The sequence below is a fragment of the Papio anubis genome, chromosome 20, assembly GCF_008728515.1.
Source record: "Papio anubis isolate 15944 chromosome 20, Panubis1.0, whole genome shotgun sequence".
In the NCBI taxonomy this organism is placed as follows: domain Eukaryota; kingdom Metazoa; phylum Chordata; class Mammalia; order Primates; family Cercopithecidae; genus Papio; species Papio anubis.
The window spans coordinates 43,980,096-43,995,693 of NC_044995.1; the positions used below are offsets into that span (position 1 = coordinate 43,980,096).

The 15,598-nt window shown below is 57.9% G+C and overlaps 1 protein-coding gene across 5 annotated transcripts; it reads right to left on the reverse strand.

The window, feature by feature from the left end:
- Positions 1-5,643: 5,643 nt before the first annotated feature.
- On the reverse strand, positions 5,644-15,592 carry STXBP2 (syntaxin binding protein 2). 5 transcript variants are annotated; one of them, XR_004180401.1, is made up of 19 exons: positions 15,485-15,592; positions 13,939-13,988; positions 13,614-13,695; positions 12,889-12,965; positions 12,418-12,496; positions 12,224-12,327; positions 11,368-11,516; positions 11,098-11,182; positions 10,883-11,013; positions 10,680-10,787; positions 10,370-10,427; positions 10,147-10,212; positions 9,950-10,030; positions 8,760-8,898; positions 8,229-8,338; positions 7,183-7,355; positions 6,271-6,356; positions 6,012-6,169; positions 5,644-5,792 (listed from the first exon to the last, which is right to left on the reverse strand). XR_004180401.1 is itself a non-coding variant. In XM_003914789.4 (19 exons), exons 1-19 carry the CDS (start codon positions 15,519-15,521, stop codon positions 5,707-5,709), a joined length of 1,782 nt encoding a protein of 593 aa, XP_003914838.1. In that variant the 5' UTR covers positions 15,522-15,592; the 3' UTR covers positions 5,644-5,706. The 5 variants fall into 5 exon arrangements, 4 of the variants coding, with proteins under 4 accessions (XP_003914838.1, XP_031515891.1, XP_031515889.1 ...); XM_003914789.4 differs by having other exon boundaries at positions 7,183-7,278; XM_031660031.1 differs by having other exon boundaries at positions 7,183-7,278; positions 12,418-12,550.
- Positions 15,593-15,598: the final 6 nt, after the last annotated feature.

Consider the following 15,598-nt stretch of genomic DNA (forward strand, 5'->3'; position numbering starts at 1 on the left):
AGCGATCCTCCTGCCTTGGCCTCCCAAAGTGCTGGGAACTACAGGCGTGAGCCACTGGGCCCGGCTCCTGCTAACATCTTTATGTGGGTAGTTACTGGAGACCCGGGACATTCCCCAAACCCACCTATCAGTTGTAGTGACGTGACATTATGGACCACCTGATGGGACGTACCAGGAAGTACCTGGCCCCACCAGCACGATATTATTCTGGCTACAACTGACCCTTATTCCAATAGAGCATGTGGCTCTAACCCATTTATAGGGTAAACATCGGGGCAGGGATGGGGAGAGAGGAAGCAACCTGCCAAATCCAGAATGAGAATCATTCCTCAGTACCAGAAAAGAACCAGAAAGAAAGCACCCTAAGTAGGGATACCACAAGGAAGTAAAGCAGGGGCCTCTCTGAGCTGGGGAAAGGAAGGAGGAAGTACAATAGCTTGCAAGGCACAGCATTGCATGTGATGGGAACAGCAGGTGCAAAGGTTCTGGGGCAGGGACAGTGTGGTGTGTTTGAGGAACAGCAGCCAGGTCCACCATGAGGTGGGAAATGGACTTGGGGGAAGGATCTCATAGGATAATTTTTTTTTTTTTTTTTTTGAGACAGGGTTTCACTTTTGTTGTCCAGGCTGCAGTGCAGTGGCATGATGGCTCACTGCAACCTCCACCTTCCGGTTTCAAGCGATTCTCCTGCCTCAGCCTCCCAAGTAGCTGGGATTACAGTCGTCTGCCACCACACCCGGCTAATTTTTGTATTTTTAGTAGAGACGGGGTCTCACCATGTTGGCTAGACTGGTCTTGAACTCCTGACCTCATGATCCGCCCGCCTTGGCCTCCCAAAGTGCTGGGATTACAGGTGTGAGCCACCGCGCCCGGCCCCCAACCGTTTTTTTTGTTATTGTTTTTTTTTTTTAAACACAACGTCTCACTTTGTCACCCAGGCTGGAGTGCAGAGGCACGATCATAGCTCACTGCAGCCTCGAACTCCTGGGCTCCAGCGATCCTCACAGGAGGGTTTTGAGGATCTGCATAACGCGTGCAGAGGGAACTTGATTTCGTGCTCGTTAGGACCTGATATTGTCAGCTGCTACCGCCCACGGGGGTATATAAATATTTGTAGACTCAATATTTGCCTTTAGTGTGAAGATATTGCATCATCTGAGTATAAGTAAGGGTCAGAGGCAGAGGCGGTTTAAGCAACAGACTTTTGTCTCCGCTGAGAACCACGAAATAACCCCTGACCTACTTCCCCGTCGTCTCTAATTAGGGTCACCTCATCTCCAGTTACAGAGGCGGAAGATCAAAGAAACCGGGAAATTGCGCCGCAGCGCCCCCTGGCGCTCGCAGGGCGTGCTTACACAAGCCAGTCCCGGAGCGAAGCTGCGGCTTCCCAGGAAGTTGAGTTTAAATGTTTTCCTTTTTATTTTTTCTTAACCTAGAAAAGATCATTTATTGTGTCAAGTAACTACCCAGTTAGGCATGGATAAATTTTTATTTTTTATTAAAATGAGTACTGGCCGGGCGCGGTGGCTCACGCCTGTAATCCCAACATTTTGGGAGGCCACAGCGGGTGGATCACGAGTTCAGGAAATCGACACCATTCTGGCCAACATGGTGAAACCCCGTCTCTACTAAAAACACAGAAATTAGCTGGGCGTGGTGGCGCGCGCCTGTAGTCCCAGCTACTCGGGAGGCTGAGGCAGGAGAATCACTTGAACCCAGGAGGCGCAGGTTGTAGTGAGCCAAGATCGTACCACTGCACTCCAGCCTGGCGACAGAGGGAGATTCCGTCTCAAAAATAAAATATAAAATAAAATAAAATATAAAAAGAGTATTGTAGACATTGGCTGGGCTCAGTGGCTCACGCCTGTAATTCCAGCACTTTGGGAGGCTGAGGCAGAGGATCACTTGAAGCCCAGGAGTTTGAGACCAGCCTGGTCAACATGGCAAAACCCCATCTCTACTAAAAGTATAAAAATTAGCTGGGCATGGTGTCGCACGCCTGTGATCCCAGCTTTTGGGGAGGCTGAGGCAGGAGAATCACTGGAACCCAAGAGGCAGAGGTTACAGTGAGTAGAGATCGCACCACTGCGCTCCAGCCTGGGCGACAGAGTGAAACTGTCTCAAAAATACATATATTTAGGATTTCACTTTTGTTGCCCACGCTGGCCTCAAACTCCTGGCCTCAAGCGATCCTCCCACCTCACCCTCCCAAAGTGCTGGGATTGCAGGCGTGAGCCACCGTGCCCGACCTTGAGCTTAAGTTTTAAACATTAAAACCACCTCCCTCCCACTCCTTGCACCTCCTGTAAGTTAAAACGCATCCCTGCTGAGGCCTTGCAAAGGCATATCCAGGGCGGGCGGACCCCAGGGGTCCACAGCCGACCCACTTTCTTCCCCACACCTCATCCCCTTCACAACTCTGCTCATCCATCTCCCTGCCCTGGTGGGAGGTTCGGATAAATCCTAATCGTGGAACTGCTGAATCAGAGGGGGCTGCATTCTCCTCAGTCCCCACCCGCAAATTGTGTGTGCAGTTTTTCTGGGACAAGCGTCCTTAGATTTCCCTGAATTCTCCAAAGGATCTATGACCTCAAAATCAGGAGAGACGCCGGGCGCGGTGGCTCACGCCTGTCATCCCAGTACTTTGAGAGGCCAAGGTGGGCAGATTGCGTGGGCCCAGGAGACCAGCCTGGGCAACATAGCCAGACCCGGTCTCTACAAAAAAATTAAAAGATTAACTGGGCTTGTTGACACGCACTCATGGCCCCAGCTACTCAGGAAGCTGAGGTAGGAGGATTGCTTGAGCCCAGGCAGTGAGAGAGGCTCTACCTCTGAAGAGGCTGCTTCCTCACCCAATGCCCCCTCCCCAGGCACCCACTCCAGCAGCGAGAATTTCACCGCCAGCATGCGACGTGGGTCCCTACCTGTCCCAACTCAGACCCTGTCTATGATGTCCTATGGCCTCAGCAGGGACCAAAATCCTCACCATGACCTGTGTGGCTCCACGTGGTTCTCAGATTGGGTTGCAGGTCAGTACCCTCCCCTTCAGCTCCTCAGGGGCCTCTGGTATTCCCTGGCCTTGGCTTCTGCTCTGCCCTCCCCTCCCTTCCCTTCGCCCTCTTCATTTTCATTCTCTATGCAAATGCTGCCTCCTCTAGGAAGCCTTCCAAGATTGCCCCCAGACTGGGTGGATTAGATGTGATATGGGCTCCCACAGCCCCTTTTGCCTCGGATTACTCACATGGCTGGCTGTATATCTGTGCCCCAGAAAGGTTTCTTTTCCTTTCTTTTCTTTCTTTCTTTTTTTTTTTTTTATGATAGGGTCTCACTTTGCCACCCAGGCTGGAGTGCAGTGGCATGATCATAGCTCATTGCAGTCTCAACCTCCTGGGCTCAAGCAATCCTTCCACCTGAGCGTCCTGAGCAGCTGGGATTACAGGCAGGCGCATGTCACCAGGTACCTGACTACTTTTTCTTATTTTTTTTGTAGAGATGGGGTCTTGCTGTGTTGCCCAGGCTGGTCTTAAACTCCTAGCCTCAAGTGATCTCCCACCTCAGCCTCCTGAGTAAATTGGACCCCAGGTGCGAGACACCATGCCCAGCTAATTTAAAAAAATGTTTTTGTAGAGACAGGGTCTTGTTATGCTGCCCAGGCTAGTCTCGAACTCCTGGGCCCGAGTGATCCTCCCACCTGGGCCTCCCAAAGCACTGGGATGATAGGTGTTTAAGCTACCTCGCCTGGCCTCTCCTGCTCTATTGGCGCTGTGAGATTCATACCTCACTTGAGTGCTATGAGCTGAACTGTGTCCTCTCCACAAATGTCTATGCTAAAGTCCTGCCCCGCAACTGCCTCAGAAAGTGACTATACTTGGAGATAGGATCTTTAAAGAAATAATTAAGTAAAAACGAGGTCATATGCATGGGCCCTAATCCAACATGACCAATTTCCTTATAAGAAGAGCAGATTAGGACACAGACATGCACGGGGGCGGGGGGAGGAGACTGTGTGAGCACACGGGGAAAAGACAGCTGTCTACAAGGAAAGGAAAGAAACCTCATAAGGCGTCACCCCGTGGACATCCTCATCTCGGACTTCCAGTCTCTAGAAACATAAGACTATAAATTTGTTTGTTTGTTTTGAGACAGAGTCTTGCTCTGTTGCACAGGCTGGAGTGCGGAGGCATGATCTCGGCTCACTACAACCTCCACCTCCTGAATTCAAGCGATTCTCCTGCCTCAGCCTCCCAAGTAGCTGGGACCACAGGTGTGTGCCACCATACCTGGCTAATTTTTTGTATTTCTAGTAGAGACAAGGTTTCACCATGTTGGCCAGGTTGGTCTCGAACTCCTGACCTCAGGTGATCCACCCACCTCGGCCTCCCAAAGTGCTGGGATTATAGTTTTGTTGTTGAAATGGAGGTCTCACTCTGTCACCCAAGGCTGGAGTGCACTGGCATGATCTTGGCTCACTGCAACCTCTGCCTCCCAGGCTCAAATGATCCTCCCATCTCAGCCTCCTGAGTAGCTGGGACCACGGTGCACACCACCAGACTCAGCTAATTCTATTTTTTTTGTAGACAGGATCTCACTATGTTGCCCAGGCTAGTCTTGAACTCCTGGCCTCAAGCGATCCACCTGCTGTGGCCTCCCAAATTGTGACTACGGGCATGAGCCATGGCGCCTGGCAATTTCTGTTAAATTAGTCTGTGGTACCTTGTTACGATGCCCTAGCAAACAGATACACCCACTGAAGGTCCTGATAAGTCCTGCAGTCAGGAGCCTCTGTGAACCCCATGGGGCTGGGAGGAGAAAGCAGAGTTTGTTGTGTGCCTCACATGAATACACCGGAAGCTGAACACAACTTCTGGCATCCTGTGCCTACAGGACCCCTTGGAACAGTCCTAGGGGGGTTAGAGTTCCAGGGTCCATTCTGCTTGTTAATAACAATATGAATGGAGCAGCCAAAATGGTTCCAGTGAAAATGGGGTAGCAGCAGCTGTCACGCTTGCACGCCACCAGCCTTCCTGCGCTATCTCTGTTCTCTCCTCTGCAAAGCAGCTGCTATTTTGGGCTCCCTGTTTTTAGATTGGGAACCCCGTAAGTTGGCCAGGGCCTCACTGCTGGAAAATCTTAGAGTCGATATTCAAACGAGAGTTCAATTCTTTTTTTTTTTTTTTTTTTTTTTTTTGAGACAGAGAATCTCGCTTTGTCGCCCAGGCTGGAGTGCGGAGGCGCGATCTCAGCTCACTGCAGCCTCCACCTTGTGGGTTCAAGCGATTCTCCTGCCTCAGCCTCCCAAGCAGCTGGGACTACAGGTGCCCACCACCACGTCCGGCTAGTTGTTTTGTATTTTTAGTAGAGATGGGTTTTCACCATGTTGGCAAGGCTAGTCTTGAAGTCCTGACCTCAAGTGATCCTCCCACCTTGGCCTCCCAAAGTGCTGGGATTACAGGCGTGAGCCACCGTGCCCTGCCAAAAGTCCAAGTTCTTAACCTCCACAAGGGCTTGAGATGCCCTGGGGGGCAGGGAGAGGCTAATTCTCCTTCTGAGAGGATAATAGGGGTTGGTGGGGCCTGGGGCACAGGCCTGGCTCAGCACAACTCCCAGGGGATCCCTTGGAAAGACAATGAGGCGGGCGCTGGCTGGCAGAGAGACGGGAATAGTTTATTTCTCTGGAAACGGAGGGGTAGGGGGCAGGCCCAGGGGTCAGGGCAGGGCAATGTCCTCCAGCTTCTGGTCCAGCGTCTTCAGGTCATCCAGGAAGCGGCTCGGGGTGAGGATGTGTGAAGAGCCTGTGCAGGAGCAGAGGTTTGGAGACGATGTTGGGGGACACTGCCTTCGTCTTTGACAGGCTCCCGCCAGGGTCCCAGCTGGTGTGGAGCTGTCCCTGTCCCTCGGCAACACAGGTCCCTGACTGGAAGGACTCTGGAGTCTAGGAACCTAGAAGGTCCAAGTCCAGCCCCCAGGAAGCCAAGCCTTGGAGCCCCAGGGTCCCAGTCCTGATGACTTACCAATGAGCACCTCCCACTTGCCCTCGGTGGCCCTGGTCACCTCGTAGGCGGCCCTCATCTCCGACATGGCCACACCGCCCATGACGTACACGATGAGCCGGGGGCCCGCCCGGGCCTCTACGCCGGCCTTGTTCTTGTGCCAGTGACCGAAGCGGGCACTGCAGGGCAGGGGCAGAAAGTCCAGGCAGGAGGTCCTCACTGCCGCCAGGCGGCCCGCTAACAGACCCAGGCGTGGGTGGGGGCGGCCCCGGGGCCTCACCTGACGGCAGCCTGGGAGCTGGCCGTGGGGGCGGGGTCGGATACGAAGGGCCACACGTTCCTGTCCAGCCGGTCCTCCACGGCGTCCTGGTGGCCGAGACGGGGGTGAGGAGAGGAACCCCAGGCATGGGCCTGGGGTCAGGAGTGCCCCCCACAGGGTATTCAGGGGCCAAGATCCTGGCAGACAGGAACCAACATCTCCACCAGCTGCCCCTGGGGGACCCAGGAGTCTAGGCCTCTAGGCCATTGGGGACCTAGAAAGCTAGACCCATACTCACTGGGAACCCACGAATCTAATTCCGTAACTCCTTGGGGACCCAGAAGTCTAAACCCGTAATTCCTTGGGGACCCAGTAGTCTGGGCCTCCAGGCCCTTGGGGACCATCAGTCAATACCCGCAGCCCTTTGGGGAACCCAGAGTCTGGACTCTCAGCTCCTCGGAGCCCCAGAAGTCCGGGTATTCAAGGTCCATGGGGATGAGGAGGCCCAGGTCTCTGGCCCCCAGGCAGGAGGAGGAGCCGGGGCTCTTAGAGGAACAAGGAGGAAGCAGGAAGCCGCCCGGCCCATTACTATTGGATGGTGCTGCCCCGGGATCCTGGGAAAGGCCAGGGCTGGGGCTCAGGGGGGGCTCAGGGGGGGGTCCTGGGGGGCAGGGGAACAGACTACAGAGATGTAGAGGAGGCAGCCAGCAGGTAGGGAGGAAGTGAGGCTCCCCAGCACAGGCCCCGATGTCACCCCAATTCCTCAGCTGCAGGCTTGGCGTGCCCCCCTCGGCAGAGCAGATCGGTGCCAAGGGAGTGCCAGCAATGAGCATTTTCCCCTAAGCCCTGAGGCTTAGCGCCTCGGCAGGAGGGAGGCTGAGCTGCCAGCTGATGCGGAGGGTTGGCCCCCACCCTGACCTGCCCACCCAGTACCTCCATTACGTCCTTGATGACTGGGGTCCAGCGGGACAGCTGATAGGTGGGCTCCATGCGCTCTCTCGGCTCCAGCCGGCTGGAGGTCCCCGAGCCCTACAGGTGGGGCAGGGAGGGCCGCAGGAGGATTGAGGGGAAGGAGGCTGGTCACAGAGGGGTTGGCCCTGGTGTGGCTGGTGGGGTGGGGGACGGCAGGCAAAGATGGGGAAGTGGAACAGAGAGCAAGAGAGTGAGAGAGAGTGAGAGACAGAGAGACAGAGAGACAGCGAGAGAGAGAAACAGTGAGCCAGAGAGAGACAGAGCCAAAGGGAGAGCGAGCGAGACAGAGAGACAGAGGCAGAGATAGGCAAAGAGATAAGAGGCAGTGAGACAAAGTATGAAGGCAAGGAGAGAGACAAGAGATGAAGCAGGAAACACAGAGAGAGGAAGACGGGGACAGAAGGGGCACAGAGAGGGGAGGGGAACGAGACAGAGAACAGAGAGAAAGGGGAAGGCAGAGAGAAGGGTAAGAGATGGAGAGATAGACACAGAGAAACGGTGCACAGCAAGATGGATGAGGGATGGGAGAGAGATGGGGACAGGGTGAGGGCACTGTGGAGGGGGACGCACAGGGCCAGAGAGACAGGAGAGGTTCACCCAAGAGTAAAGCACACACATGGCTGTGTGCCGGTGCTAGATGGGTGCGGGGCACCCTCAGAGACCCCTGGGAGCCCAGATAGACAGTGTGCTGTAGCCCCCACACTAGGAAGTGGACCCTACTCCCTGCCTCTAGCACTCAGACCACCCGCCCCCAACCGCACCACTGCCAGGACCAGCGTGGCAGTGCCCATTCTCTCCCCCTGCCTATTGTGTGAGCTCGGACTCGGGGAGGCCCCAGCATCCTCTGGGCCCCAGACCAGACCCGAAACACTGCTTTTGGCCTCCCAGCAACCACACCATGCCAGGAACCACACCATGCCTGTGCACCACCGGCCCTCTGCCTTGCAGGGCCCCGGCCGTGATCCACGGCCTCTCCCAGAGTCCCCCCACGCCCGCTCCTGGCGTACCCCAGGGTTGGTGACAGTGCCTCCCAGCTGCTCCAGGTTGCGGATGAGGCTGCTGTGCGCCTGTACATTGGCATGCTGGATCAGCTTGGCCAGGTTCTCCTCACTCACACCTGGGGGACGGGGATGGGCGGGGTGGAGGCAGCAGCCAGGTGGGCTCCCAGGTTTAGGGGAATTTGGGGTGGGCTGAGGAGCTCCCAGGACTCTGATGGGAGAATCTTGCAGTGGGGAGGGCCTCAGGGCCCTGGGCTAGTGTGAGCAAGAGTGGGGAACCTGGAGGGGGTAGATCAAGGGCTCCTCCAGATGAGCTGAGGGAGCCCCACATCTATAGGAATCATAGATGTGAGGGTTTCCATGTCAGCAGGGAGCCCTCACCTCAATGGAGGAATCCCCAAGCCAATGGAGGAGGGTTCCCGGGTCCAGAGGGCTGTGAGTGGAAATGACCCAAGGAGAGCTGTGGGGTTCAGCAGTTCCCAGGATTGTGGGAGACCCTGGCAAATAGGGGCGTTCCAACTCCCCACAGCCCCCACCCACCATTGCGAAGGAGGATGTAGAGCAGCAGGACCCGGATCTTGTCGTAGGCAGGCACCGCCGCGTCCAGCAGCACCGGCACGATCAGCTTCATGGAGTCCTTGATCTTTTCCCCCTCCGCGTCGGAGCCCATGGCCAGGTCCTGCAGGCATGGGGTCAGCCGTCCAGCGGCCGCCATGTGTCAGGGAAGGGGATGGGAGAGGCAGGCCAGGGACGTCCCCAGGGGTAGGCAGGCCAGGGACATCCCCAGGATCCTTGGCAAGAAGACATTTGGGTCCTACCTCATCTCAGCACCAGGTCTCAAGGTCCCACCCCTGTCCAGGGACAGTCTCTCCACAGGCCCTGCTCCTCACCCAGGTCCCACCTTTCCAAGGCCCTGCCCACCTATGCACAGGCCACACCCCTATCCTGAGACCACCTCTCCAAGGCTCCATCCCTCACCCAGGTCCCACCTCTCCAAAGCTCCACCCCTCACCCAGGTCCTATCTCTCCAAGTTTCCACCCCTCATCCAGGTCCCAGCTCTCCAAGGTTCCGCCCCTCACCCAGGTCCCACCTCTCCACGGCTCTACCCCTCTCCCAGGTCCTACCTCTCCAAGGCCCCACCACTGACTCAGGTCCCACCTCTCCAAAGCTCCGCCCCTCTCCCAGGTCCCACCTCTCCAAGGCTCCACCCCTCTCCCAGGTCCCACCTCTCTAACGCTTCACCCCCTCCCAGGTCCCACCTCTCCAAGGCTCCGCCCCTCACCCAGGTCCCACCTCTCCAAGGTTCTGCCCCCACCCAGGTCCCACCTCTCCAAGGCTCCGCCCTTCACCCAGGTCCCACCTCTTCAAGGCTCCGCCCCTCTCCCAGGTCCCACCTCTCCAAGACTCTGCCTACCTCTCCAAGGTCCCACCCACCTATGTACAGGCCACACCCCTGTCCTGGGACCACCTGTCCAAGGCTCTGCCCCTCACCCAGGTCCCTCCTCTCCAGGGCCCCATCCACCCAGGCACAGGCCACACCCTCATCCTAGGACGGTTTCTCCACAAGACCCCCTTCCTTTCCCACCAGGTCCCACTTCTCTCCAAGGCCCCTCCACCTCTCCACAAACCCTGCCCCTCCCCCCGACACCCCATCTCTACAGTTCAGCCCCTCCCCAACACACTGCCCCGGCAGGACCATCGCCCCCGCCCCCTGCAGGCCCCGCCCCACCTGCTCCACACTACACAGCTTCTCCACCGAGCCCTTGAAGTGCTTCATGCAATCATCTGCTAGATGCAGGTGCGTAGAATACTGCGGGGGGCAGGGTGGGAGTTGGGGGGTAACAAAGGCTGAGTCAAGGCAGAATGCAGACAGAGCATGGGGTTGAGGGGCCAAGATGCCCCCACTCCCTGCCCACCCAAGCGTACCTTATTCAGCTCCTTCTGGTACTGTGGCATCTTTTTCAGGATCTGGGACAGGTCTTTGATGTTGGCCTGGGGAAGTAGGGGGAAGAGGGTAGGAAGTGGGGGGGCGAGGCCAGGCAATGCCCACCTGGTCCTCACTCCAGGCTCGAAATCCAGGCTGTGACCCTGCCCCCATGGGGAGGGCTTCCTTCCACTGGCGCCTTTGGTGACCTGGGTCTGCCCGTACCTTGTCCGTGGTCAGCCTCTTGCTCTCACAGAAGGTCCTCAGGAGCTCCGTGACCTTCCTGGCCATGAGGGTGGGCAGGGGTGAGAATGAGGGGAGAGGAGCCAGAGGTCATGTGTCCCTGCACCCGGCCATGGGTAAGCCCACTCAGGGGGCACAAGGGGAGGTGGGGTGAAACTGGAGGCCAGTCTGGAGTCACACTGAGGGGTGCTCATGAGGGCCAAAGACCTGGCAGCAGCCAGGGATCCCAGGGCCGCTACCAGGCCCACAGTGGGGGAGGGGAAGGGGGGATCCGGCTGCCATGTGCACGCACTTGGACACGTCTGCGATGTGCATGTGGCGAAGCTCCACCCACAAGTCATCGTCTTCGTCCAGCAGGACGGCCTTCTCCCGCGCCTCGCTCAGCCCGGTGGTCTCATATCTGGGGAGGATGGAGGGAGCCTGGGGGTCAGGGGAGCTGAGGACTGGGGAACCAGGTCGGTGGCAAGGATGGGGGCGGCTTCCAAGTCTGCAGACCTGTATGTGTCCTGCTCTATGTCCAGCAGATCATAGGCCATGGCCTGGAACGTGAGCTCATGCAGTAGTGGGGACACGGGGTCAGCCGCCCGGTCCATGATCAGCAGCTGGGAGCGGGTTTTCTCTGGGCCCTGGGGTGGGGTTTAGGGCAGGAATGAGGCACTGACCCTGAGCTGGCTGGGGCTGCCCCTCACCTCCCAAGCACGCCCCCTTACCTCGCCCAGACTGGGAGTGTCTGCCTTGAAGGCGTTCAGCTTGGCCAGGACGGCATGGGCCAACTGGGCTGTGTCCTCTGGGCCCCTGGTGGGGAGGCCAGACATGGGGGACATCATCAGGGGATGGGGTCAAGGATGGGTTTTGAAGGTGGGAGACAGGGACCAGGGTGAGGGCCGGGGCTGGGGTCACAAGAGAGGTTAAAGGTCAGGTGCTGCTCATGGTTAAGCGGGAGGGGGCGGCATCGGGGTAGGGCTCAGTGGGGTTCCCACTTGCGGTAGCGGATGGCCGGGTACTCCTGCAGTGTGGCGCACAGCGTGGCAATCTGCTGGGCCAGCACCTCGAGCTGCCGCGCGCGCTCCCCTGCCCGGAAGGGGCAGTAGAGGTTGTAGGTGCTATGGGGGGCATCGAGGGAGAACACCTGGGCGAGGAGGGGGACAGAAGCACCAGGGTTGTCGCTGCAGGTGCACACCTGCCCCGCTTCCCACTGCCGCCACCTGCACCTCCTGGGAGCTGTCCCTGGTCCCTGAAGCCTGCTTTGCCAACTTGGAGGCAGGCCCAGGTCAACCCTAAACCCATGCCTGGAGGAGTCAGTGGATAAATACCCCAGCCCCTGTCCTTCAGGCTGGCTGGACAACCCCACGGTGCGCTCTATGCTGCCCCCTGCAGGGGCCCCGGGGGATAGAAATCAAGGCAAGAGCTCCTTGGACTCTGTGGGTGCCTCCCCTTTTTTAAATTTTACTTTATGTACCTGTTTTTGAGACAGGATCTCGCTTTGTCGCCCAGACTGGAGGGCAGCGGTGCAATCAGAGCTCACTGCAGCCTCGACCTCCCAGGCTCAAGCGACCCTCCCACCCCAGCCCCCTGAGTAGCTAGGACTACAGGTGCATGCCACCACGCCAGGCTAATTTCTATTTTTTTTTTTTTTTTTAAAGAGACGGGGTCTTGCTCTGTACCCAGGCTGATCTCCAGCTCCTGGCCCCAAGCGATCCTCCTGCCCTGGCCTCCCACAGTGCTGGGATTACAGGTGTGAGCCACTGCGCCCAGCCTCAGTGTCTGTTTCTGAGAGAACAGGGGACATTTGGTCACAAATCCCCACCCCCTGCCCAGGATGAGCCCGGGCCGTACCTGGGCCTCGTAGGGGAGGAAGGCAAGGTGAATCTCCTTCAATGTCTTCACCACCTTTGCCAGACGAGAGCGGCCCAGCTCACTGAACAGGGGCTCGGGGCAGGCTGGGGTGAGGCAGGAGTGGGGTATCAGGCCAGAGCAGCCCCCACACCTCTTCGCCCCACCCGCCAACACCCTGGGCTCTCCTCACTCACTGTCAGTGAAGAAGATATGGGCCGCTTTGTAGGTGAAGGTCGGGGTCCCCCGGAAGTCTGCGATCAGGGCCTGAACCGACTGGGGAAGGTGGGTCACTCTCTGGGCCTGAGCTTGCACACCCAGGTTCATTGTCTGCCCAGGCCTCCCAGCCACCTCCTATCTGCCACCATATGCAAACATGGATGGACAGGGTCATGCATATGTGCACATGCACACTAGTGTCGCATCCACATGGGCACACGTGCACAAACACAAGACACACGCACGCACACACAGACACATGCGGGCACACACATGCACATGCAGACACACAGACACACATGCACACACATGCATACACGTGCACACGCATACACAGATGCACACACATACACACACACTCGCACATGCACGCACACATACACATGCACATGCGCACAGGCACATGTACACACATGCACACGCATACACACGCTCATTCATGTAGGCACCTTCTCCGTTGGGCTCAGCAAATAAATGGCCTCCAGGCTGGGAATGGGTTCTCGCCGTTTGTTGATGTCTTCAACAACTAGTAGGAACAAAGGAAGGGACACAGGTGGGTGGCATCCAGGAAGGGCCACATGGGGAGTCTCAGGTATGGGGAGTTGGAGGCTTGGGGAGGGGGAGTGGATGCTTAGGAGGGACTGCAGGAGAAACATACCTCGGGGTCACCCAGCTAAGAGTCACACGGCAAGGTTCTGCACACTTGGAGGCTGTGCAGCCAACTGGGTTCCAAACCGGGTTCCCCAATTTACAGACAGGGAAACTGAGGTTCTGAGAGGACAGGCTCCCTCAGCACCTGTCCCTCAATGGCAAAGTGACTGGGGCACCTCCTGGGGTCACCCATAGAAGGCTCTGCATTCTTGGGGCCTCACATCCAGAGTCCACCCTGGGAGTCCCACACAGCGCTCCACACAGGGGCTGCACGGTTAGGAAGGGGCTGCAGCCAGGGAGTCCTGCTGGGGAGGTCTGCAATCCATGGGCTCCTGTGGTCAGCTTGCAACATTTAGGAAATTGACTTGGTCACATGATCAAGGCTGTCCCTGCAGGGAGCTGCGTACTTGGGAGTTCTGGACGATTTGAGGGGATCCTACACTCAAGGGCTGAACCCTGGGAGCGGGGCACAGTCAGGGGTTCCCACACTCAGGTCCCATCTCACTGGGACGCATTCACTCACTGGTGATGCCCTCAGCCAGGATGTCTGACATTTTGCAGCAGGAAGACAAGATGCGCATGCTTGGGTGATCCATGATAAGCACCTGTCCAGATGGATGGACAGATGGACGGAGGAGCAGGCAGAAGAGGCCACAGCTGGCCCCAGGAGGGGCCAAGGCAGTGGGAGGGGCAGTTTCAAGGGCTGGGTGGGCGGGAAGACCCAGGACCCATTCACCCAACTCCACCCATGTGGACAGGCAGTTCTCGGGGGTTCCACATTCAGAGTCTTCCCCATGGGCTTGATGAGGGGCTGCCTCTGGGTACCCAGCCATCTTCCTTGCACCTACCTTCCACTCCCCATCCTTCTTGACACTCCGAATAACTCCACTCAGAATTTCTGCAGGGAAGGGAGGGGAGGGGTCAGAACGCTGGTTCTCTGGTCCCACCACTGCCCCAAGCCTTCTCAGCCTTGCGGCTGAACCCCCATCTTAATTCCTATTTACTCTTTTGAAGAGAGGAGGGTCTCAGTCTGTCACCTAGGCTAAAGCGCACTGGTGTGATCGTAACTCACTGCAGCCTCCAACTCCTGGGAGCCAGCGATCCTCTCGCCTCCGCCTCCCAAGTAGCTGGGACTACAGGTGTGTGTACCACCCACAGCTAATTTATTTTTATTACGGTATAGATGGGGTCTCACTATGTTGCTCAAGCTGGTCTCAAACTTCTGGCCTCAAGCAATCCTCCTGCCTCGGCCTCCCAAAGTGCTGGGATTACAGGCATGAGACACTACACGGGAACCATTTATTTTTACCCCCCAGTTCTGCGAGGTGGCTTCTGGGGACACCCCCAATGTACAGACAGGGAAACAGAGTCTTAGGCAACATGCAACTCACCTAAGCATTCTGAGTGTTTAAATGGCAGAGTGCCGGGTCAAAAGGTGCTACTCGATAAACATATTTTAGATGAATGAAAAGTGGAGAGCCGGGATCATCCACAGCTCTATCTGCCTCTAGAGCCAGGCTCTCCGATTCCCCACCTGCTGCCTCAAGTATTCCTGCTGTATGGGTTTCAGCCAGTCCCCCAACCCTGGTCTAAAATGTAGGACCCCTGGTTCCCAGCTCTGAGGCATGCCTAGCTGAGGCTAGCCCACCGACCTTCGGCCTCAGTTTCCTCATCTGTAAAATGGAATCACTGTTTTTCCAATCTCCCCCAATTAAAGAGTTTTGAGCTACAGACTGCCCTGCCTAGAGGAGAGAGTGGAGAGAAGTAACGGGGTGGCCCCGCCCAGCCACGTCCACTGTGTCATGTCCACTGTTATCAAGGAGGCCAGGGCGGAAGGAGCAGCTGAGGCCGGAACTCCCCGGGGTGGAGGAAGAGGCGCCTTCCACCCTTCCCCCAAGAACCGGGGGCCGGTGAGGCCTGGACGTCTGGGTCCTCCAGCTGCAAGGCGCTCCTGGGAATGAGGCAAGGAGGAAGGCACCCCCTACACCACCCCCGTGGGGCCTGGACACGTCCCCTGAGCGCTCACAGCATCTGGTGTCGCTGATCAGAGCCCCAGGAGGGGCTCCCCAGGAGTGTGGGCATCCAGCTGTGCCCTCCTCCCCCGGCAGGCACCCTAAGAGGCCCAGGAGTCCGCGCCCCAGCCTACGCCACCCTCTACCCGTCCCCTTTGGGTCCCCGGAGTCCGGCCCCCCAATTTTGTTGTGCTCTAGTACCGGCGAGCAGGGGCGTCCAGCTGGGAACCCGTCCCCGCCCGCCCCCTCGAGGGTCAGGTGCTCGGACGCCCAGCCCGGCTCCCAACTCCTAGCCGCCACGAACCCAGGGTCCCAGAGCCCGTGCGCCCCCGACCCTGATCCCCCACGGGACGCCAGAGCCCGGCCCTGGAGAGGCACTCACTTTCCCCCACCACCGCCTTCAGCCCCGAGGGCGCCATCTTCCCCGAGGGGCGCCGCTGTCGCCGCTTCCGGGTGTGTCCCAAGGTGGGGGCGTGGCCCCGCGCGTCACCCACGT